The sequence below is a fragment of the Bombus huntii genome, chromosome 8 (assembly GCF_024542735.1).
Source record: "Bombus huntii isolate Logan2020A chromosome 8, iyBomHunt1.1, whole genome shotgun sequence".
Lineage (NCBI taxonomy): Eukaryota > Metazoa > Arthropoda > Insecta > Hymenoptera > Apidae > Bombus > Bombus huntii.
The window spans coordinates 9,807,905-9,830,428 of NC_066245.1; the positions used below are offsets into that span (position 1 = coordinate 9,807,905).

At 41.9% G+C, this 22,524-nt stretch overlaps 1 protein-coding gene and 1 long non-coding RNA gene across 6 annotated transcripts in view; one reads left to right on the forward strand and one right to left on the reverse strand.

The window, feature by feature from the left end:
• The window catches only part of LOC126868346 (uncharacterized), a 107,360-nt gene extending 87,223 nt beyond the window's left edge, over nucleotides 1-20,137 (reverse strand). The window contains exons 1-4 of one of the 3 annotated variants that reach the window (XR_007690588.1): nucleotides 19,829-20,137; nucleotides 10,346-10,753; nucleotides 7,567-7,697; nucleotides 6,699-7,455 (exon numbers count right to left, since the gene is read on the reverse strand). This is a non-coding gene — a long non-coding RNA (uncharacterized LOC126868346). Of the gene's footprint in view, nucleotides 1-6,698; nucleotides 7,456-7,566; nucleotides 7,698-10,345; nucleotides 10,754-19,828 lie in introns of those variants that run through there. The other 2 variants (XR_007690587.1, XR_007690589.1) reach the window with 2 other exon arrangements.
• A 59-nt stretch (nucleotides 20,138-20,196) lies between these two features.
• The window catches only part of LOC126868330 (uncharacterized), a 33,660-nt gene continuing 31,332 nt past the window's right edge, over nucleotides 20,197-22,524 (forward strand). Inside the window, exons 1-2 of one of the 3 annotated variants that reach the window (XR_007690576.1) lie at nucleotides 21,341-21,481; nucleotides 21,796-22,324. Coding sequence is in view for 1 of the 3 variants with exons in the window: in XM_050623668.1 (XP_050479625.1) it covers nucleotides 21,343-21,481 (139 nt within the window). In the remaining 2 variants the exon portion in view is untranslated. Of the gene's footprint in view, nucleotides 21,482-21,620; nucleotides 22,325-22,524 lie in introns of those variants that run through there. The other 2 variants (XR_007690575.1, XM_050623668.1) reach the window with 2 other exon arrangements.

Below are 22,524 nucleotides of genomic sequence, written 5' to 3' on the forward strand. Positions count from 1 at the left end.
CTTTTTATGCGAACAATCTTCTATCCGAATGCTCAAAAATTATATTTTTACAGACATTTTCAACAAAGAAAATGCCGTCTTAATCGCTTCTCCTTCCATTATATTGACATCTTACTATTACGTCGATCTTCCAAGGGCGAAATTAATTAAAAGAAACGAAGGACGTGCACGAGTGAGGAAATCGTTCTCCAACAAAAAGTTCTCTTTCATCGTATCATAAAACACGCGAATAATAGATTTTTCCTCTCGACCGCCTTCGATTCCAGTGACAAATTCCGAATGGCTCATACCCGCCCCCGCGTCACTGTTTTACAAAATTGCGAAACCGAGGGACTGGGGCAACGTGTCGAGTTACCGCTGCAGAAATTACCGCAGTGTCTTCTGACGTCGTCGTCGGTGGAGCAAGGTATGATTCACTATCCTATCCTTCCTGTTCGTCGCCACTTGCCTGCCCCCTTTCCTCGCGTTCCTCAGCCCGACGGTTTTCAGTGCCAACGCACAAGAGGGACTACTAGAGGAGAGAGGGACCGGCCGTTCGTTTGGCGAAAGCATGCTCTCCAGCCTCTTAAATAAAATAGGGACCGTGTTGCACAATCAGACGTTGGCCCCTCGAGAAGGCATGACGGAACAACCGAATCGTGACGCATAAGCGAACCAACCGGAGGCGCAGGTGACACAATTCCAGAATGATCCGCTGGTGGCCGACCACCGATGAAAATCGCAACTTGTAACCTTGATCGCGTGATCCTGCCATTTCTAAGGTATTTCGATTAATTAATCTATTACGTTGCGCACAATTTTTATGATAAGATTGCACCGAAACTTCAGTATACTTTTAGGATGGAAATTGATACGTTTGTAGAGAATGGTTGGTTGAGTTGTTATTTAAACGACGAGATATCTCGATATTGAAAACCATCAAATATATCTTAAAATAATAAATACAGAGAATGTTCGCTAAGACGCTTGGTACAATTGATTTGCTAAAGACTATGTTCAGATCGCTAATAAGATCGCTCGAGACCGAGACTGATGAACTGGTATTGATTCGCACGACTGACTGACTTCTGGAGAACATGGTCGTATATTTGTACTGGTCAGGGGAGAGCCGGAAAATTCGAATTTATCTTCGTTTGACGGTTGCACGTAGCGGCGACATTGTTTTGCCCGGAGTTTATTTATTATTACGTCATATATGTCCTAACGATGTTGATACTCCGAGGTAAAACAATAACATGACTCGAATTGCTCTCTATCTGACGTGCCGCAACAAATTTTATTTTCACAAGGCTATTATTGTAGTTGATAAACTTACAGTACTCTGAAGATTTGTATACGATTAGAAGCATCGTAACGCGTTTGTAGAGAGATGCAATCGGAAGATCGAAGCTTCTGCTTTAAAAGTGTTTGTGTATTTATTTATACGGTAGCTTTCTTTTCTTCCTCGTTTTATCGTTCGAAAAAGTACGAAACTTCAAGCTGTCAACATCGTTGTAGCGGTATCAGTGGAAGGTACAAGATTAAATATACTCAAGTGCATGGTTAATCGCGGTTGGAAGAGAAATTAATTACATTTACAGTATAGGGTATCTCCTTTATTTTATCTCGCAGTCGGTTATTCACGCGGTTTAACACCGGTTATTCCCTTTTCGTGATTTTTATTGATAACGCGTAAGGTGGCTTAAGACGATTTATTTATAGCAAATACTCATTACGAAACAATAATCGTAAGAATTTGCGCAGATCCGCAATCATAAGAAAAAGGTGAAGATGATCCGAGAACATTGGGAATCTATTAATAGAAAACGGAAGGCAGTCGATTCATCGATACTGATTCACAGGTTTATCTGAGAGGCGATAATAAGGAAACATCGGTGCAGTAGCATCTATGTTGCTATTGTGGATATAGGTCGCGCTCCAGTTTATCGTCGCGCTTCTTTCCCATCTTTTTCCCCATTTTCTCTCGTTGCATCTTCGAAAAAAGACTATCTCATGGAAACTGTTTACACTAGCTATTTATATCAAGGCGCGTAAACGCGGCTTTATCAGTCGTCGACACACGAGTCGGTTTACGAATCGGGAAGGCGAGTTTAACGGGACCGCGTTAAATATTTATACACCTCGCGATCGAGGTTATCGAGTGTGCGCGACACACGCTCGGCATTTGATCCGTAACCCTTTTGCCGATGGAATCCACTGCTATCTAGCGAATCGTTGTTCATAGACATCAAAGAAAGAGGAAAGATAGAAAGAAATTGTTACAACGTAAATGAACGTGTTGATGTATTAGGTCGTCCGAAAAGTTTCGATCGTTTTATAAGTAAGTAATGGATGCACAACATTTTCCGTTTTGTATTATTTTATCGAATTACGTATGATCCATTTTGTTCTGTCAAGATAAAGATCACAACGTTCGACAGATTAGGTTTTATGTTTGTATAAAGATGCGCGTTGTAAGAAAGACGCTCTTCGGACAAACTAATATTTAAGAGATTGTTAAGAGAAATAGCTGAAACGATATTTATGACGTTTTTGGGGGCTCAATTTTATACCGATTCTTCGAATAAGTCAAGTATTTAATTCGTGTTACTGCGCACATATTTATATTCTCTATTTATTATTTCCCTTAATCTCGGCAAGGGAAAAATTATTACAATCAGAAAGAGATAATTGTTTCTAATATTCCTCTTCATCATTTGATCATTTGATAAGAGCTCAGATAAATGAATTCAATGGACGGGAATCCAGTTAATCACTCGCTGATTAAAATATTGTTCCAATAAATGGATTTCTGGGTTGCATAAATAAATATTTCAATAAAAGAAGACGAAGAAGAAAGAGAGAGAGAAAATAGGAGAGAAAAAGAAAAAAGACAGAAGAGAACGTCCCGGAGTCGTCGTCGTTGTACTTTCATGAAAATAATGTGCCCGTCGAGCTTGTTTGCCCACGATAAGGTTTCCTCGTGTGTCTTGTATCGCGGTCGCCGGTGTGTCCCGCGGGCCTCGCCACTCGAATTCCCCGGTACACATTTTTTTCCCGCTCGAACAGGGCCCCGAAACAACGAGATAACGAGTGCACGCAGCCCTGCAGGCGGCCAGCAGTCCGCTTCTGCTCTCGGTTTCGAGTCCGTATCTCTCGCAAATCCCAGCGGGGGTGGCAACGAGAAGAGGGAGGAATACAAAAAAGAAAAAAGAAAGACGAAGCCGGGTAGCTCTCTAATTATTCATCATCGTGTCCAGACGGGAGAAACAAAAATGGCCGCTTCTCTCTCCGCTAATACATACTTTCATCCAAAGAGGATTCTACCAGCTGTCTCGCTCGCTCTTTCACCACAGGCCTGGATTAACGAGCACTTTATTTGCCCGTCGACTCTTTTTTCCGCTGCGAAACGCGTCGTCCGCGCTCCGTGCCTCGCGGACACCAGCCGGGATTATCAATTTTCTTCGGTCGACGACTCGAAAGATTCGAAAGAGAAAAATAATCGACACACCCTCCCTGGCGAACGGTGAACGATCTGTCTCAACGTTACGATTATACATAGTTTATGTAATATTGATATTGCATTCGCGAGATTTCTGCCTCTTCTAACATAGATAAACTTCTACGCTCGTTTACCCTCGCACTGAAGAGTACAAGCGATAACCACTATCAATATTTGCACTGATACAACAGAAAATGCCTATTACGATAAGGAATCGGTCTCGTTCCGACTTCTGATTCGACACTGTCAATAAATATCAAAGTCCTAGACTCTCACAAAATTTACCTATATCCTGCAACACCGTCATTGTGACCAGGCTCGTGTATAATCCAGAGATCTTCTAGGAAGCAACAAAACGACGAGAACAGTGTACAAAAAGAAGAAATCCAAAGAATCATCGTAAGATCTGAAACCCGCAATTTCTGAGGGTGCCACTTCCCCCTACGTGGACGCAGAGAGAGAAAAGACCAAGAAGAAGAGAGGCACGGTAAACGATTCCATAGTATGCATTTATACCTGCGTCTCCCTCGTTGCAATTCGGGGTCAAGGAACGTCTTTTGCTCGCCCCTCGAAGCGAAGGGTGTCGAGGGAGGGTTTGGTTGTTGCGGGTGCTGCGCGAAGTTAGAATAATTCATCATTACTTTTTGGCTTCCCGTAATAATCCGTGCAACGCCCACCGATTATGCGCGCGTTGACCATGCCTGCGGGCGATTTCCCATACGGCAACACCATAGGGCTCGATTCTCCCTTACCTCGCTCTCTCTCTCTCTCTCTTCCATTCTTTGCGCGATCGTTTCTTCGTCTTCTACCTTGTCGAAGAAAAGAAATTCAGTATCTTTCTCTCTCTTTTCTGCTACTCTTTGTTTCGTCACGTGATCCTTCTTCATCGACCGTGCCCTCTTCTCTCACGTTTATTAAAATGCACCGTGCAGAGGAGCAGCGAGGCGGACACCGTTCCATAGTGGCTCCCATAACGAAATTACTGTGATTAGTCGTTCACCCTCCCACGCTAACCACCGTTCTAACTTGCCCTAATTCTACCCCCGCGACGCTCCGTTTCTCCCTCTTGTTTTCCTTTTGATCGCGACGCGCCAAGGTTACCGGGAACGCGACCGTCTCACTTCGTGTCCTCTCCACCCGATGGACCCTCCTAATAGCCTAATTTTTGCCCTCGTGCGAACCGTACCGGGAATTTCTCTGAAACTGGTCCCCGCCAGTCTCTCATTTCTGCCATTTTAGACATGGAAGAATCGTAGAACTCGACCAATTTTAGAGCAATTTCAGACGAATGATTTTAATAACAGGCGTTGGAACATGGACGCATTAAGACACAATCGCAACATCCATAGGATTACTAGTTTATATGTTTGTAGGGGACTATCATGGTCTCTTTTTCGGTGTAACAACCAACATCGTTTCCCTTCTTATTTCGAACGTGGAGAAATAGGAAGAAGTGAGTAGATCGAGTCGAGAATGTCACATAACTACGTTGAAATATAAGAAGATTATACAAAAAACAACACTTAAAATCCATCAGTGAATATACGCAGGCGACAGGAAAAAAAGAGCAATGTGAGGAATTTCAAGTATGAAAAGATAAGAAAGATAACATTTGCATTGTGAAATTGCATCGAGATGAAATCACTCGGTTGCTGCGTTGCCCCTCTCTTGTTGCACTCGAAGCCATTTCGAGTGGTAAAAAATCAACTTGAAATCCATCAGCGAAGACGCCCTTCCCAAATTCATTAATCATCCGGAAAGACGAGTAGCCATAAGTTCACAAAGAGAAAAAGACCACAGAAAACCAGAGATGGTTCGTAACCAGAAATCCTTCTCCCATTTCCGTACGCTATTCTATTTTTCCACAAAGCATCATAACGTCACCTGTTGTGATTTGTTTAACGATTGACCGCTGATGTTTGTCAGACTTAACTGAAAAAAAACCTTCAAAAATAAACTTTTCCCTATCTTGGAAAAGACCCGAGAAGAGATTCGACGCAAACGCGATTCGTAGTAAAGAACCTGAAAGTCCCAGAAAAGCTGGAAGAATTCCAGGAAACAGGGTCTCCTTCGATGCAGGGAACCTTTTTGTCCCTCTTCACAAGAAGATCCCATAAAGATAGGGGCGTCGCGTTGGCGTGGTGAGGGACCAGTTTTCGGGGCCCTATGCCATTTATTACGTGACGCGACGTGGATCTTTTCACGGACAGGTCCTACGAAAACGAAGGGAGAAAAGGCAAGGCCAGATGTGAAACTGCCTGCTTCGAGCAATCCTCCGCTTTTACCAAAATCTACCTCTGCCTGTCCTTCTCCTTCTGCAAGCGGACACTGTGCTCTCCTGTTTCCCTATGGTCATCTTCGGGTCACGTTTACACAAGTGTGTTGATCCCTAACAGATCTGCGAAGCACAGCATGTTCGAGAGCAGAGAAAAAAAAATTGAAAGCGTGTAAAGCTTCGGATGCTCTGGTCTGCTGTGCTGGTTGACGGATGTTCCGTGCAGGGTTATTTTTCTGCTAACGACTTGTTCGAACACTTGTTCGGACATTTGTCGACGACAAGAGCACGGACGTGATTTTTCAATAGGTCACGCGTGGTTGCATCGATCTTCTTGTTTCTGCGGTTTGGTCATATAGCATATGTTGAATATTCTTTGGACTAGGTCGGTCGGAGAGGATTCGACGCGGCCGAGTCTGGCGGTGATCCAACTCCATAACTCTGGAGGCCGCAAATTTACACTGTTATCTGTAGATTAGCTTTATCTGAGCGACCTTCCGCCGCTACCGGACCCGTCGCGACAGAAGAGCTTCTCGATTTCCTCGTCGTCGATTTTCCCGGTCGTGGGAACTCAAGGTGAACGCGCCCGAACGTCAAATCGTCGATTCTTTCCACGGTTTATCGTTCGTGAGTCAAGGTTTTCAGAGGATCGTTAGCTACCACGGTTACGAAAATGACTCGCGATTATGGGGGAGATTAACATCGATTGCTAACGTGGAAACTATTTCTTGGCGCGATTTCGTAAACGGTGCAACATTGTCTTGGAGTTACGTCCGATTAATGCAGCGGAAATGTAGAACAAAGTGTGAAGGTTAAAGCATATAGCTAATTTATTTCAAAGAGAAGACATGTTAAAAAGCCATTGTTCTTAATTCAATGTTCATTCTTTTGTAGAATATTTATCAAATTTTTTTTTAAATAAGTCAAAGAATTCGCATTATAACGTAAATATAGTACTCTTCGCAATAGTCAAATATTTACATCACAACTAAGTTTATCTTATTATTGATCTATGATTATTCAAATATGAAAATAACATGAAAATCGCAACAACTCCAATCCCAAACGCTGTCTGGAAAATTATGCGGGGCAGACCAAAAATTGTATACCAACAAAAGATCGAAATACACGAACTTCGCTGTACCGTTTTAAGAAAAAATAAGGGACCCCCTGAAATCAGACCAACGGGTAGGGGACAGGTAAGAAGCGTCGAAGCAGGGGGATCCGAACCTGTTGGGACCTGTTCCGTCTTGCAGGTGCATTCGTCCGATCCGGGACCAGGCTTGTGGAAGAAAATAATGCGCAGGTCGACCGAGAAAAAGGACAAAAGGGAGGTGTGGGCACGTCTTTTGCGTCGTTGAAAATCGTCCGTTCCCCGTTCCTTGTCTGGACGCCTCGATTGTCCGTCCGAAACGCATCAACGATCATCCTACTGTCACTTGGACGTTTCAAGACGAAAAATGAAACCTCTAACTTGAAATGAAACTAAATTTCCAACACCTTGGTTCAGTCACTTCGTCGATACAATCGTTCGACTATCCAGATAAACATGGATCCCTGATTAAAAATTCCAAACTGAATTATTTATGAAAGAATTCATAGTTAAATCTCGTTAACATCAACGTGAGGTTTGCTTCGTTTAGAGAGCGTAATTAATAAAAAGTACAATTTCGAAACCGGGTCTCTGTAGGCTCGGAGTCTGGAAAAATAAAAAGAAACAAGCTCCTGAGGATGGAGACGCCGCCGATGCCCAATAAGAATATTAAGGCCTGCCTTAAAGAGGTGGAAAAAAAGGAAAAAATGCTCTCACCGTCTCCGTCTGGTGTCCGTCTGCCTGGCGACTGTCTGGCTCTCTATGCCTGTCCGGCCTGCGAGTCGCGCCGCTACGCTGTCGCAGCGATTTATGGATCTCTGTGCTCACGACTCTTTCCACGCAATCGACTGGAATCATAGAATAATATGATTTATTGCGTAGTTTTAAATACTTTCCGTGTCATACTGTTTCGATTATTTTGATAGAATTTTCTAGAATTCGGTGTTCGTTGAATCATTGCAAGGATAAAGCATATGTGAAATTGCTAGCAGAGTTCTACGGTGTTCTTTATACCATTGGACGAGTTAATATATCAACGAGTTTTAGGAGTTTATCTTTCTAATGAAAAAATGTATCGCTAGATTTTAAAAGTTTTTTATATCGTTAGATAGATCAACGAGTTGCACGGAGGCGGACCTGACCTCGCACAACATATTCTAATATTTTCAGCAAAATTCTCCAAGATTAGAATATATCTGTATTCTTCATTGCATTAGATACATATAAATTTCAACTTCAAAAACATTAATATGGATGACGTTCTCTTGTTATTTTCTCTGATTTTAACACTGAAAACAAGGGCGAATTTTGAAACGGGTGGATAGATAATATCCTTATAAATCAAATATTATATGAAAGTGAAAAACAATCTACAAATTCAAGACCCGATAGAACATTTAGCAAGGTCCACAAACCACTCCCGATGACGGCGAGGGTTTTAAATCATAGAGGGTTGCCATTAAAAGGATTGAGGCTAGCGTAGCACGCGAGAGCACCATAATACGACGAAATTTCTCATGGCTTCTACAATAGATCGCGGCACGCGTTACGACGATGGCCATAACGGTTGATAAATGAGTAAATTCTCTGGCTTCCATTTAAGCAAAGTGTCGACCGCTGCTACGTTCGTCTTCCCTTCGTTTCCGGGCGAAAAAGATCGTCTAGTGAAAAACGTTCGCGTTATCAGTTTTATCGCAGCCAATGGTTGTATCCTGCGTGAAAAATTGTCATCTCGTTTCCTGACCGGCCGCTTCTTCCCTTTGCCTCGATTAATCGAGATTACGCGAGATGTTGTACGAAAACGCCGACAAAAGAGATTGCGTGGCGATTAGAAACACCTTACTGCGAAATTATTCGGCGCGCTGTCGCTTCCGGCCCACTTTGTCGAAACGTACATGTGATTGTTAAGCAAAGAAAAACGACTTCTTCCTGGGGTCGAAGCACTCCTCTCCATCTGAAAGCATTTTCTCGAGCAGAAACAAACGACCGTTTCCGCGGAGAAAGACATGCTACTTGCACTTAGCCATGGGCGAAATAAGAGATTAAAGTACTCGAAAATTCATCTTTATTTGTAACTTCCGCGGTAGTTATTTCGCTTTGGTAAAATTTAATTTAATTAACATCGATCGATTATTAATTGAAATTTAGATCGATATTTACTAATATCTATGTTGCTACTAATTCGAAGCAATCGTTACACAGAAAGAAAAACAAAATGAATTTAGAAGTCGATCGACCTCCACTTAGATCAGAAGAAGTTTACCTTTCTTTGTACCTATAAAATTTAGAATAATTGGAATTTATATCTATTTTTGTTAATACTCGTATAGACACCAATTAGGAAGAATAATTACGTAAAATCTCTATAAGGAAAACTACGTAACCCGAAAACGAACTCAAGAATACATCAACCTTCGCTTCAAAAAAAAAAAAATTTTTATTTTCACCATTTCTGATAACGAATTAACAAGCACGTAAGAGAAAAAAATGTACGTGTTATCGCTATTCCTATCTACGAAGATCGATGCACGTGAATTCGGTGGACTATCGCGTGACTGTATGTGGCTGGAGAACAGAAGCGCGGTAACAAGATTATGCGATGCGCGTAAGTGCGGTAAGAGTTGGTTGCGTTCCAGTTTCTATGCACGCCGCGCCGCGCCGGTTCGTCGTTTCGTTTCCTCGGAGCGAGACGGGTGAGTCATCGGGTTCGTTTCCTGCTGTTGGTAGGTCCGTCATAGCGCGTTCGAGTTAACCTGACGGGATCGTGCGACGCGGGAGGGTTCGGAGGGCGGAAGAAGGGTCCCTCGGGTTAGAACCTGTGTTTCTGGGCCTTAAAAGAACCGCCCGGGATTGGACGGTTGCTAGGCACGAACCTGTTCTTTCGAAAAATCACGTGATTCATCTCGGTTCTGACTAACCTGCCTGATATTTCGCTGAATCCCTTCGATGCCTTTCGCCTTGATGAGTCAATGGTCGCAAACACCGGCCCGTTGTGTGTACATACAAACAATGCGACCTGGTGGGACTACCTGTACTCGTGGTCGATAGCCACGGTGTGTTCATAGTATTTAGATAGATCGTCACCTGTGTTTGATCCGCGATAACGAATGGAAACGATAAACGAATTGGAAACAGACTAAGTGTATTCTTCGAGGACTGCGTTACGTAAGCACGTCAAAGCTTTATTCTGTGATTGCCTTCTCTTCGATCAGTTTGCAATATCAACGAGAAGCGCATAAAGCAAATGGAAGGAGAAATTGTCTAGATCAACAAGCGTCATTAATCATTCCCAAGAACCTAATAAATCTCTTTAAACAAAGTCAACACGTATGGCCCCATTTTCGGTAAAGAGCAAACACTTCGTACACATTGTAACTGCAATTCGTTGTCCAAAAGGAATTCTCGATGACAATATGCGTATGTGTGTATGTAGCTTAAAACTCGTACGAGCCAGTTAAAGTGCGTAGAAGATCACGTAAGCGGAAAAAATACTCACATCGACTAATTAAATATAGAGGAATTCCTTGATGATGGTATCATCCCCTGATAGCGAATTTTTACTGGTTTGATAACAGGCGGCGCGCGCCGCTAGCGATCAGGGATTCTGTTTGGTTTCTTGGTGAAAATCGCAGGAGTCATCAGCCTGGTATCTGCCAATGGTGACGGAGGCGGCGAGCAGGTTACACCAGGATTGGCCAAGTAAAACGTAGCGAGACCCGAAGCAGCGTGCTGTGATTGGTGGAAAACAAGCGGAGCCACGTGTCCCGAACCCCTCCGTCACAGCCCATAAATCTCGTCGAGATTAAGCTAGCCACCGACGCGACCAACATTTTCAAAATTAGTCTTCGAGAGCGTGCTTTCGTTAAATCATCGTCTACTCGAGATTTCCTCTAGACATCACAACCTGTTGATAATCGAAACAGTTCAGCGTCTTTTGAAAATAATCCGACTGCTCCATTTCGTGAATCTTCCATTTCGGTGAGTAAATGTATCGAAGTTGCCATTTCTCTCTTATCGATCGTGCATGATAAAGTTTACCTTTCCTCGTTCAACGTATGTGACACGCAGTTTGCATTCGTATAAATAATAACCGCTTTATTCAACGGGTCTCGAAAATCACGTCTACATTCGATTACCAAAAACATTCTAAGATAGTGCGTTTCGAAATAGTGGGGAAAAAAATACTACAATACCGTTTGATAGAGTAAACATTGTAAAATACAGAACTTAGAAAATTATACGAAGGAAATGTTCCCTGTTGTTATTGAACAGATCTTGAATATTTGTTCGTCATCGTTGAATCGAAGGTCGAGTAAAAACACATTATCGCGGTAAAACAATGGACACGTGTAACACGTAGTCATCGTAGGAAAGTTTCGTATTAGTGGTTAGACCGTTGTCACGATTCAAGGACAGCTAGCGAAATTCCGTCGAATGCACCAAATAAATATCTATGACGAAACTGCGTCATAGACCGTTAGATCGAAAAACACGCGACACTAAACGTTTATATCGGTGTTTTAGACAAGGACGAGGAAATTGTTATCTGACGCGTGGCTGAACATTCTTTGGGGAAGGCGCACGATTATCGCCGTCGTTGCAACATTACGCGAATCGTGCATGCAACTTCGGTATACATGGCTTTATCTGAAACAGATACCGTTTTATTAGCCTGCAAGGGCAGGTTCTGGGCTGCCGAGGTTATCGTTAGAGGCCGGCGTGTCCCACGATTAGCTCGTCTGATGATACTCTTTTTGTCCTGCCTAAACGAACTATATTCCTATCTATCGGACCTTGATGATACCTCACGTTCACTGGTTATCTACGATTTCCGCGCGTCTACCTGCATATTACGCCCTCACAGCTGGGAATGCACGTCCATGCACCTGCAAGCGCACCAGGCTTACTCACTGCGCGAGCATTCGTTTGCTCTCATCCGATTCTTCTCCGCCTTTCTTCTATTGTAGCCAATTTTTGCTTCTCATCTTCTTATTCTTCTTTTCTCCTTTTCCATTTTTTATATACGCGGAGAAGTTCAAACGTTCTTTCTCTTTTTACGCAATTTTTCAAATAATTCTAAACATTTCGTATCGTGGTTGAAGTTTGCGGAAGAAGGAAATCGAAAGCTTCCAATGTTGGAAAGTTGCGTACGACCTTGAGCCATGTCGACGCTGCGGTTTACAGTAGCGTAATTCGACGAATACGACCTGGATTCCAATCACGATGACCGCACCACGTCCGGCATTTTTAGGAACGTTTCTGTTGCCAGTCGAAGTTTCTGAGAAGCTTGTAGGTTGAAGTAAAGTGATACGTAAACTGATCTTCCAGATGTTGATGTATCTTCTGATAACTCGCTCGATCAATTCAATTAGCAATTACTTGTTTCTTCGGTTAGATTAATTGATTCTATGGAAAATGTCATCGACGAGATATTTGGGTATGTGACATCTGTTTCTTCGTTTATCCGCCATATAATTCTATCACATGCCAAAATTTCTATTTTCTGCGCACTTCTGAATCATTTTCACTTCTCGTACGTAGCTTTCGTCGCAATAAAACAGAAATATTACCAGCTACTGATTACACTTTTTTTTTACCAGTATCAGTGTAACGTTAATCAACGTCGGTTATCTGAAAGTTTAAGGAAAGTCAGTATCGATAGCGTGGCACGCGATCGTGCTACTGACCCGCAACAATTTTAAGCGAGTCACGCTGTGTTTACGAAGATGTCGATTGGTTCCGCGGCGCGTGGCGAAAAGAACCGGTATCCTGGTGAATCGGTTCGCGATCAAAATAGCCTTTGCGAGGAAATTTCGCTCGTTTCACAATTATGACAACGATGACGACAAAGTGGTTCGATGTTTTGTTGCTACTAGCACACAGAAGGCGACAGACAATCTGACTTTGCGGCCCCTCGTTATCGCATCCGCAAACACCCTCGCGAATTCTCCATTTCCGCTGTTCGATTTACGAATCTCGCGCAGAATAGTCACGTCCTTCACAGACATGATTGATATAATTGCTTATCGTGAAAAAGAACGATCTGCTATCAAATATCTGCTACCAACTTATATAATCGACTACGTCGAGCCAAACTTTGTTCTATGCTTGTCCATGACGATTTGAAACATTTATGGGAAAATAGATTGACCGAGAAGGAAATATTTCGAATTTATATGTGCTAATTCTAATGAAATTTATCTGAGAGATAGCCGAAAGAATATTTGACAATCGTTAATGCTAAAGAGGCGAAAACAATTCATAAAGCAAAATCTTGGGAATTTGGAAGGTGTAAGAATAAAATTTTGTATCAAAAATTCAGTTTTAAATAAGGTAGTTACTTAATTATTAGTAAAAAAAAATTAGTAAAAAAGAAAATATTGAGATTCATAGAGATTATAAAATAAAAGACACTAATCGGAGCGAGTATGGTGTAATAAGCAGATAGAAATGGCTATTAATTTTGTGAGGTAGGTGATTTTGAAATTTCTGACACTTCCTGGCGAGGTTTTAAGCTAAATTATGAAGATCGGAGAAAATATATTTAACATACTTAGTGAATATTTTAATTTCATATGATTCTAATGTTGCAACGAATATCGATTCGATAATGAGCAAGAAGCTAAAAATAAATGTACATTAAGATACATTGGAATGCGATAAGGAAATTGATAAAGGTGGTCTGACAGACAGACTTTGTAGAAGGCTTGACGCCTTGGCAATTTTAATGAAACCCAATGAACAATTAGCGTGACAATTAGCTCGACGAACTAAACGTACTTTATAAAATCACAGGAAGTGAATCGATAACACAGAAAAATCACCAACGAACAATCATAAATAGTATTTCGTTCTCTTCCCAACATGCTAAATAATACAGTTGGTCTCGAACAAAGAGCAACCAACAGCAACGGTATATAACGTTATCACGATCATAATCCATCGTCTCAGATCGTTTGAACGTATCGAAAAAATCGTTCTGAAATTTTAAAAATCCGAGGGAAATAATTTCCTCTGACATTGAGGTGTTCACTTATCGAGAAATCCCATCGCGTTACGTGTGCCCGCGTGCACGTGTCTCTGTGCTTTCGTGACTGACGTTTGTGCACTTCTCGGAACGCAGAGTTCTTTCACTTCGACTGCTCGGTACGCGTTTACCGAATGGACGCTTTCAGAATTACAAAATTGCCGATATTAGTCGCGTCTTCGCACCTGCGCACTCTATAAATCCATCTCCATGCGCTCCATTTCGCTACGAAATCCAACAATTTTCCACGTGTTTCTCTCGTCGTTCTATCACACTTTTCGCTGATAAAAGTGAAAACGTGTATTTCTGACGCGATTTGCAAATACGTTGCTCGTTGTAGACGAAGAAGGAGGAAAACCCGAAGGGACACGTAATTGGATATCGATGCCCGGTTCTTACGTTTTCGCCGATCATTCGATTATCACTCACTGGAATCTTTTGTAACTTTTAATCAGCGATGACTATAGATGTAAGTGGGTTTTTTTTTCTGATGCTTATCAAACGACCCTGTTTCAACACCGAAAGATAAAATCGTTTTTATTGCTGTTTGGTTAAGATTTTCACACGAATCGATCTCATCTTTTCGTCCTGTTTACACGACATATTATAAAACACTCAATTTGTAAATTCGATGGAACGAACGATAATTCTTGCGACTTTGGAACGTAATGACATTGACGATGGAATGAAATCGTTATGGTAAGCTTGAGACACGAGATTCGCTCGTGAATTACAAATAATGCACGGCCACAGTTTTCCGGCTATTGTCATTCGATTCATTTTATATTTTTTTAGTTACTGCGCTTGGTTACTGACTTTTTTATTGTGGTACGTCGCCGTAAGGTCATTACGCCGTTTTAATAATTTCTTTCCGGTCCGGCGAGTCGACATTTGCACAAAACAAGCAATAAATCTAGTTCGATGAACCGGCGGGATAGGGTGAATGCACCCGATAATCCGATAAAAAATGATAAGAAATGCAATTCGTACCATCTACGTGATAAGCTGAGTCACCTTTCGGATGTGATTCTCAATCGTGCTGCTTTTTTGTACGTTAATTTCGTTGCTTCAAGTTTTACGCGAAATTAAGTTACCGGACAACGGATGTAGATTAAATCTACATTGCATGTAGGAATCATTACAAAAGAAATTGCACATGTAATTGTTTTCATTAAAGACAACTGCAATATCAGAAATCTTGCAAAAAGCCTAGTTCGCATTTTCTACGATTATTTATAAAGCTTCACCGTCGCTTTTCTTAAGTATATTTAATCGAATAAAATTCTGACTCACTTTTTCGTCAATCTTGTAACATGTTACGACAATTTCAGTACGGCATTCTAGACAAATAGAAATACTGCACGAGAGTTTAATGTTACTCTGACGTAAAATATAACAATAATTAAGAGGAGAATACATTTAATAGCATGTTTAACGATTCGTTTGAGAAACGTTGAAATACGATTAAAGTAACTCTCGTCCACGATTTTTCCTGACCCTGTCCGCCTTCAATGACCTCGCTGAGAACTTTCATTCGTATCCTTGCATCGTGGCCAATTACTCGTCCAACTGGCGAGTTTTTGCCTGGCAGCCAGTATGAAAGACGCTTACTAACGTTGCTCTTACTATTAACCTCGTAAACGACAGCAGCGTGTGTATAATGGTAGAAAGGACGAAAAACGTGTTTTCGTTGGCGATCGACGGGTATCATCGCCAAAATATCATTTTTGGAGCATGACGTAGAGCTTTATCGTTGAGTTACCGTAATCACGCAGAATACGTACGCCAGTTCCTTTATCTCTGTTATTTGGTTTCTGTTACGTATCGACTGATTATAACACTCGTGTGTGTAATCTTCAGAAGGAATTTACTCGTGGGAGTACCGTTGGAGAGTCATCGACAATTTTTCGAGTGCAAATGCTTGAAAGTGAAGAGTTACTATGAAGTAAAATAAATTTTCGATTGTGATTTGATGAGGTTCAGCGAATTTCCATGGATTTCGCGTTTTCTCATTCTTTTGTTATTATTTCGAGAAACTTTCTGCATTCAAATTATCCAAACTAGCAATGTCTCACAACATACTAGTTTGATTATTTTATACAAAAAATTCAAGGGAAATTCAAGGTCGAATTTTAAAATGACAAAACACTGCTGACCCAAATAACTACATCCTACTATATCATAATATCGCCGTTAAAGTTCCGAAGTTCACGGAAAATGTGACGAATCTTGCAATAAACGAATGTCCTACTTTCAAATTATTCGGACGTCAAACTTCTTTTTAAAATCAAAATCGAAGAAACACAACAGAAATAACGGCTGGCTGATCTCTTAACACCCTTATATCGATCGAAGATTTCTCTTTGAAAAATGAACACCGGTGGCGTGCCCCTAAATCCCAAAGAATTATCCTTGCTTCACGGCGTGTTGCCAGAAGAACGAACGCTGAGAAATCTGCGACGAGCGTGATCCGCCGACAAAAGGGGATCATCGTGCGCGCTGGAAACAACGTGGTGCAGGTTCCTGGACCGGTGACCAGCGTGTCCGCCCACGCGAGGATGCCGGTCGTTCTAAAAATATACAATCCAGTCGGAGCATACGGTGCTACCGGTTTTAAATCTCGCCCGCTACCGGCCAGGAACCGATTCAATGCTTTCCGTGGAAATAAAACGAAAGACCCGGGCCACACCGACGACAGAGAGCCACTTCCGAACCGCTAAACTCGTGGATCGTTAACGTTGATCGCTATAAGGATAGTTAGACGACTAGAATCGCTGAGCTAAATATCATACGATTCGATAGACTATTGCAGGTTGAAAATCACAGTGGTGTAAGGCCACTGTGTATTTTCATAAAATAATGTTCTGCGTTTATTATTATAAAGAGTTAATTAAAGGCTTTCAAGCGATGAAAATGTATCGTGACACTAAGTTGCGACATATTTAATTATGGAACTAAAGGGATGATACCTTTGAAAAATAAACTATCTATTTAAATTGAAATTTCTGTTAAACAGACAGCTAATTAGAATAGTTTGACAATAATTGAAAAAGAAACGGAGTAGAAATGATCTTGCAGGCGTTTAGAAGAATTCAAGATGGTCTGAGTGAAATATTATTAAAAAAATGTATTTGATAAAATTAAGGAAGAATTTGATGTTTTAAAGTATATGTTATGTCAGAATTTAAATAAGAATGTGCAATAAACAAGACAGTGATATGAGGATTATTTGAGATTTCGGACTTTGATAATTTGATAACTCTACTTACTAAGATATAGACAAAGATAGGTAATTTAAAGTTATGACCTCTCATTTCTGAAAAAATGTAACTTCATAGATAAATTAGCTAAGTATTACGCAGAGCTGAAAATAATGCAGGTCCAATTGGTCAAAATAGATTAGGAGGTTTGTGGTCAATCGATAAGTGCTATCTCGTGTACATATCATATACAAGTATGGTTTTCGTTCCAGCTCTGCATATAGTAGTTTCCTTCAATACTTCGTTACTTAGTGATACTGTTTTACTTATCGATGAAGATAAGATAAGCTTATACTTCCTTATAAACGCGAGGAAAGGAGAGGAGGCAGTTAGTAGTGATCGAAGTTACTAGAGTACAATTTGATAAAACAGTGAATCTTATCGCTTTCATGTAAGTTAGCAAAATCAATCTTTTAACTCGTTTCTTTATCGTATTAGATGCTACGTGAAAATGAAAGAATTACTTTTACATTCAGTTCACATTTAACTAACAAACTTGGACTGTCGGGCGGTATTTGGCTGGTATTCAGAAAAAGAACCTATGAAGAAAAGGAAAGTGGAAGAAAGATCGTCCGAAACAAAACGTTAGTAGCACTATTGTTTCATGTATCTATCATTATCTTCGCTCTCGATAATGTTTCACCTTGCCGTTTCGCCGAGAAATCAAGTTTTCCAGCGATGTAATCGTTCCCATCCTCGCTCGAACGCAAAAGGATCAAAGAAATGATGGCAATCACGTTACGAAGGTAACTCGGTAGCCGCATCTCGAGATTACCAGCTAATTAAGATCCCAATAAAATCTAATCTACGCGCCAGTCATAAATCACCGTACGGACAGACAAACGAATGAAAGGGTTCGCGACGTGCAAAAGTAGTTCGTGCACGCGTTCTCGATCGACGTTTCGCTAATCCAGTCAATTAATATTTTTCTGCATCCGCGCAGGAAAATTTGATTAACGGTAGAACCCGTGCATCTGCCTAGACTTAGATTGTGGCTCGCGTGAAATTGTTGCCTATAAACTGTAGCTGGGATTAAGGATCGATCTGTCAATATCGATGTGGCATTCTCCATCAGGATAGACCCGCTTCTCTTCTCGTCGACTCCAGTTTCTATGGTCCGTGGCAGTAATGTCATCTCTCTGTAACGCCATCCCCGATACACGAAGGACTCACCTAGCCTTTAACTGCCTCTCTCTCGTTCGTGTTCTCTCTCTTGATCTCTCTCATCTGATATCCAATGACAATGTCTCTCGGCGCCGTTCCCGCCATTAATCTATTCTCCTCTTGTGCCTTGTCGTCAACCTGCCCCGGTGAATGCAGATAATCCACGATCGTTCGTCGATTCGAGTGACTCGCTTGCTCGATCATGTTGGAATCGGTGCATCGTACTTAGGATAATGCGTGTACGTATACTTTGCCCGTTCGACGGTTTCGTTGGACTCTTTGTCTCGCGAGAACGGATTTGCAAGTCGGATCGCGAAAAATGATTATTCGGTGCCAACAAGCTATTGTGTGACTACTATGCGTAATTCTGGAAACTTGTACGGATAAAGAGTATCTTGATTTAACGTATTAATCGATTGTTTACGATAATATCTTCCTAATGAATGTAGTACTTAGTTCTAAATTTGACTTTTGTTTTGAATCTTGATCTTTGTTTTTGTTTCAGTTTTTTATAAGCCCGTCTTAGATTAAGAGACATAATCATTAACTATTCTATATTACATAGTATTAGCATTGTATAGGTCAGTACCGCAGAAATAAAATGTTACAGGTTGTAAGTGATAATATAAGATTGTTTATATAAAGCATTTAGTAATGTCAATTTCCGATTCTGCATTTTTTCTTTTTTTTTTTTTCTTGTTTGATCCCATTGTCCCCGTGCAGAGTAATATGCCGATACTTATTTATGTGGTTTCATTGTACAGTGCGCTGGGTGTATCGTATGCATTGTGAATCAGCGCTCACAGTAGGAGCACATTGTATTCTTGTTTCTCCTCCTGTTTACCCATTCATTGGTCGCATAAAAAATTGTCGCTTAGCCAAGCATCACGGTCCCAGAGATATCTGTCGCATCTCCGCAAATTATCGCGAAATTAAGACACCGTGGCGACTTTGATTTATTCATCGTTCGAAGTCGGTATTTTCACGTCCGTTTTATCTCGTGTCTTAGTTTCAATGGAAAAACTGAGTAATTATTAGGAGAAGAGTGGGAGCAGGAACGTATTTCATAAGTTAAATTATACAACGATGTTACTCGAGCTACTCTATCGCGATAATGCGAGTCGTTCTCGATAACTTTTCACTGTCTATAATTCCATTTCCCGAAAACGTGAATGTATTGGTAAAACTTCATCAACTACCCCCGTGAAGTTGCTCGTAGAAACTACGCAGTTACGCTCGAGTGTCGCTCCGTCGTGTCATACGCGCCTCTACGAACCGTTCCGAAGTGCATACAACCGTGCCGCTCGTTTGTATGGGTTCCCTCTCACTCTCTCCTGTCGAGATCGCATTGCTACGTGCTACACGCTTTGCTTTGCTTTGCTATGCCTTCGCCAGCGTTTCGCGTCGGATGCTCGAAAGGAAAATCTTTTATCCTTGAGAGAACTATCGTTTTTACGATACGACTAATATACAAAACCGGAATAAAGAGAACAAAAGAAAAACGACAACGTTAGGAGAGGTTACAAACCTGGAGAAATGGCGCGCAAAATCTTCTGGCCGCGCTGCATTCGCTGACTCTTTCGAGTCAGTGCATCGTATCGATGTTTCGTCGACGCGTAAAACACGGGACATCATGCCACGCTCGGTTTCGAAAGTTTTGATTTTCCTTCCATCTTTTTTACCCTACTTGACCCTAACCGGTAAATTTACAACGCTACGGACCACGCGCAACCACACGATCACACATACGCAACGTTCACACACACACAGCCCCACTAGCGACTGTTCTTTTCTCCCTTTCCTCGCATCGTTCGAGTCCGGATGCGCGCGCATCGTTCCCCCACTGCTGGAGCAACCGGCCGCGCGAGGCTGGCGGAGTGGGGTAAATCGGTTGCCGCCGCGAGGCAGAACGTGCGGGCCGAGTGGCTGAAACGAAAGCACAGAATCATTACCACGCTAGATCTCGAGGAGTGTAGACGTGTTTCTCGTTACCTAAGCTCAGTCGAGAGTTCTCGTGTCGCATTACTTTCTCTCTTGCACTTTTGCTACGTACACACGTGTGATAGTCGCGTCAAAGAGGACAGTCGCGAGACGCAACGTGTTATATAGCATCGACCGTGTGCGTGTGTGGGAATCGAAGAAACGGACGAAAGAAGTCAATTTTCCCTGTTCTATTCCCTCTCGCGCGGATATTTCGCTTGTGCTCGGTGTAAGAGAAAAGCAAATTGACGCTTTTGCCAATAGACTCAGTTAGTGCATCGTGTGTCGTACATTTGACCGGAGGACATTGAACTTTGTGCCATCGTCCCACGAAACGTTTTCGAACTGTCATCCATCCGTGCCTCTCTGTGGAGATCGTCGGACGTGCGAGCGCGCCCCCATCTATCTCAAACTTCGATATTCCAGTGAATCTCGACCGTCCGTGAAACGGAGTTCGATAATCGATTGAGTTCAACGGCGGACAGATCTCACTCATGGAAAGTGATCCATTCGAGGATCCACCTTATAGGCGTTGCAGGCGACGTGATTAAGACACGCGCGTCGGATAGAGAAAGAAATCGAACTAATCGCACGCACAGTCGATCGTGTACTTATTTATTTGCTCGATCGCCGTAAATCCGCGGATCACGATTTTCGTCAACTGGTTGGCGCGTTGCGTTCTTCTCTGGCCACGTGCGTTTTCTCTACGGACAATCAGTGACGACGATAGAGACCTTCGTAACCGCGGCGACGAACATTGAGCGTGCGCCGTTGAAGCCCGAAGGCACGTGTGTCACCACGAAAATACCTTTTGTGTCGAGCTCGGAAAAATTCGTGCTCGCGATCCCCTTTGACTCTTGAACCGTCGATATTTTTTCGATTTAACGGCGATTCTGTGCCTGCGGGAAAAAGAGAGTAGCGTAAAACAGAATCGAGAGAGAAATTTCAAAAAGTGGTAGTGCCTGATCCACTGACATTGGTTCGATTGCAGTGCCGAGACGAGAAGAGAGCAGCAGAGTATTCAAGATCTGAAAATCGTAGTGCACCTGCCGCGATCAAGAAATGGCCATCCCATTCATATTGCCGTCCGACGACGAAGCGGAGGTCCAGGGACAGGACCTGGAGCAACTGATGCTCGCTCTGTACGCCGCTCTGCAACAGGTCCTCCGAAACAGGAACGACCAGCATCCGTCACGAAATCGTGAGTTGAACGATTTATTAAAATTGATTTGCATCTTTCTCGAGATTTTCCTACGCGTTCTTGTACAAATGTCGAACTATCCAGCGCAATGAACAACATGTTGCGTTTATTGCATCAACTTTAGTTTATCTTTTGATAGAAAGGGACGAACAATCGACTACCGTACTTTACGTGGTCATGTGGCTCGTTGACACGTGCTACGGCCGCGTCTTTCTTGTTCTTTCCACTTGGTCCCGGTCTCATGGCTAGGATGTATCCATTTATCCATTGGATAGATCCAGTCTTACCACGATATCCTTCCGACGGCTTTTCAGAAAGATGCATTCGAAGACCAATTCGAAGGGCGACCAAATAGAGGCAATTGCATGAGAAAATGACAATACCGTCCACGAGACGTTTTCTACGGGGATTGGTGGATCTAGTCGAGAGAATATAAAAAGAAGTGTAGACACTCGAAAAAAGTTAAGCAAAATGCAAAAAAAAAAATATTAAAATGCTTAACGTAATTCTTGTTATGTAGATCAATTTTAAAAGTTATTCGCAATATCGCAGCTATTGCTGCGACGCGAAGGATTTATAAATTCAGTCATTGTTGTTTTTTGAACAGATGCTGTGAATTTTTGATACCTATATATAACATATATGACACAAATGATCTTTATCTGACATTGTGTAATTGATCTTTGTTATTTTCTTTGAAGCTATTTTTTTTTACCTTATTTATTTATTTATTTATTTATTGAAGAATGTATGTTCCCTTTTCCTTGCATTATTGATGATTTTGTAAACACCGATTGAAAATTGTTACTTTTTAATAAACTCTGAATACGTTGAGATTTATAATACGTGCGACGCAATTAATTTCCACTTCTCACACGCTGCAGCCGCGGGTATATACACTCGAGAGTAGGACAGCACGCTGCATATCCACTAGAAATGCAACACGTGGTTGTCGCGCGGTACAACGCGGATAACTTTCGAGTGGAACAACGCGACTCTGCAGCCAATTTCCTTTTCAAACCTGAAAGATACTTTTAGAATCA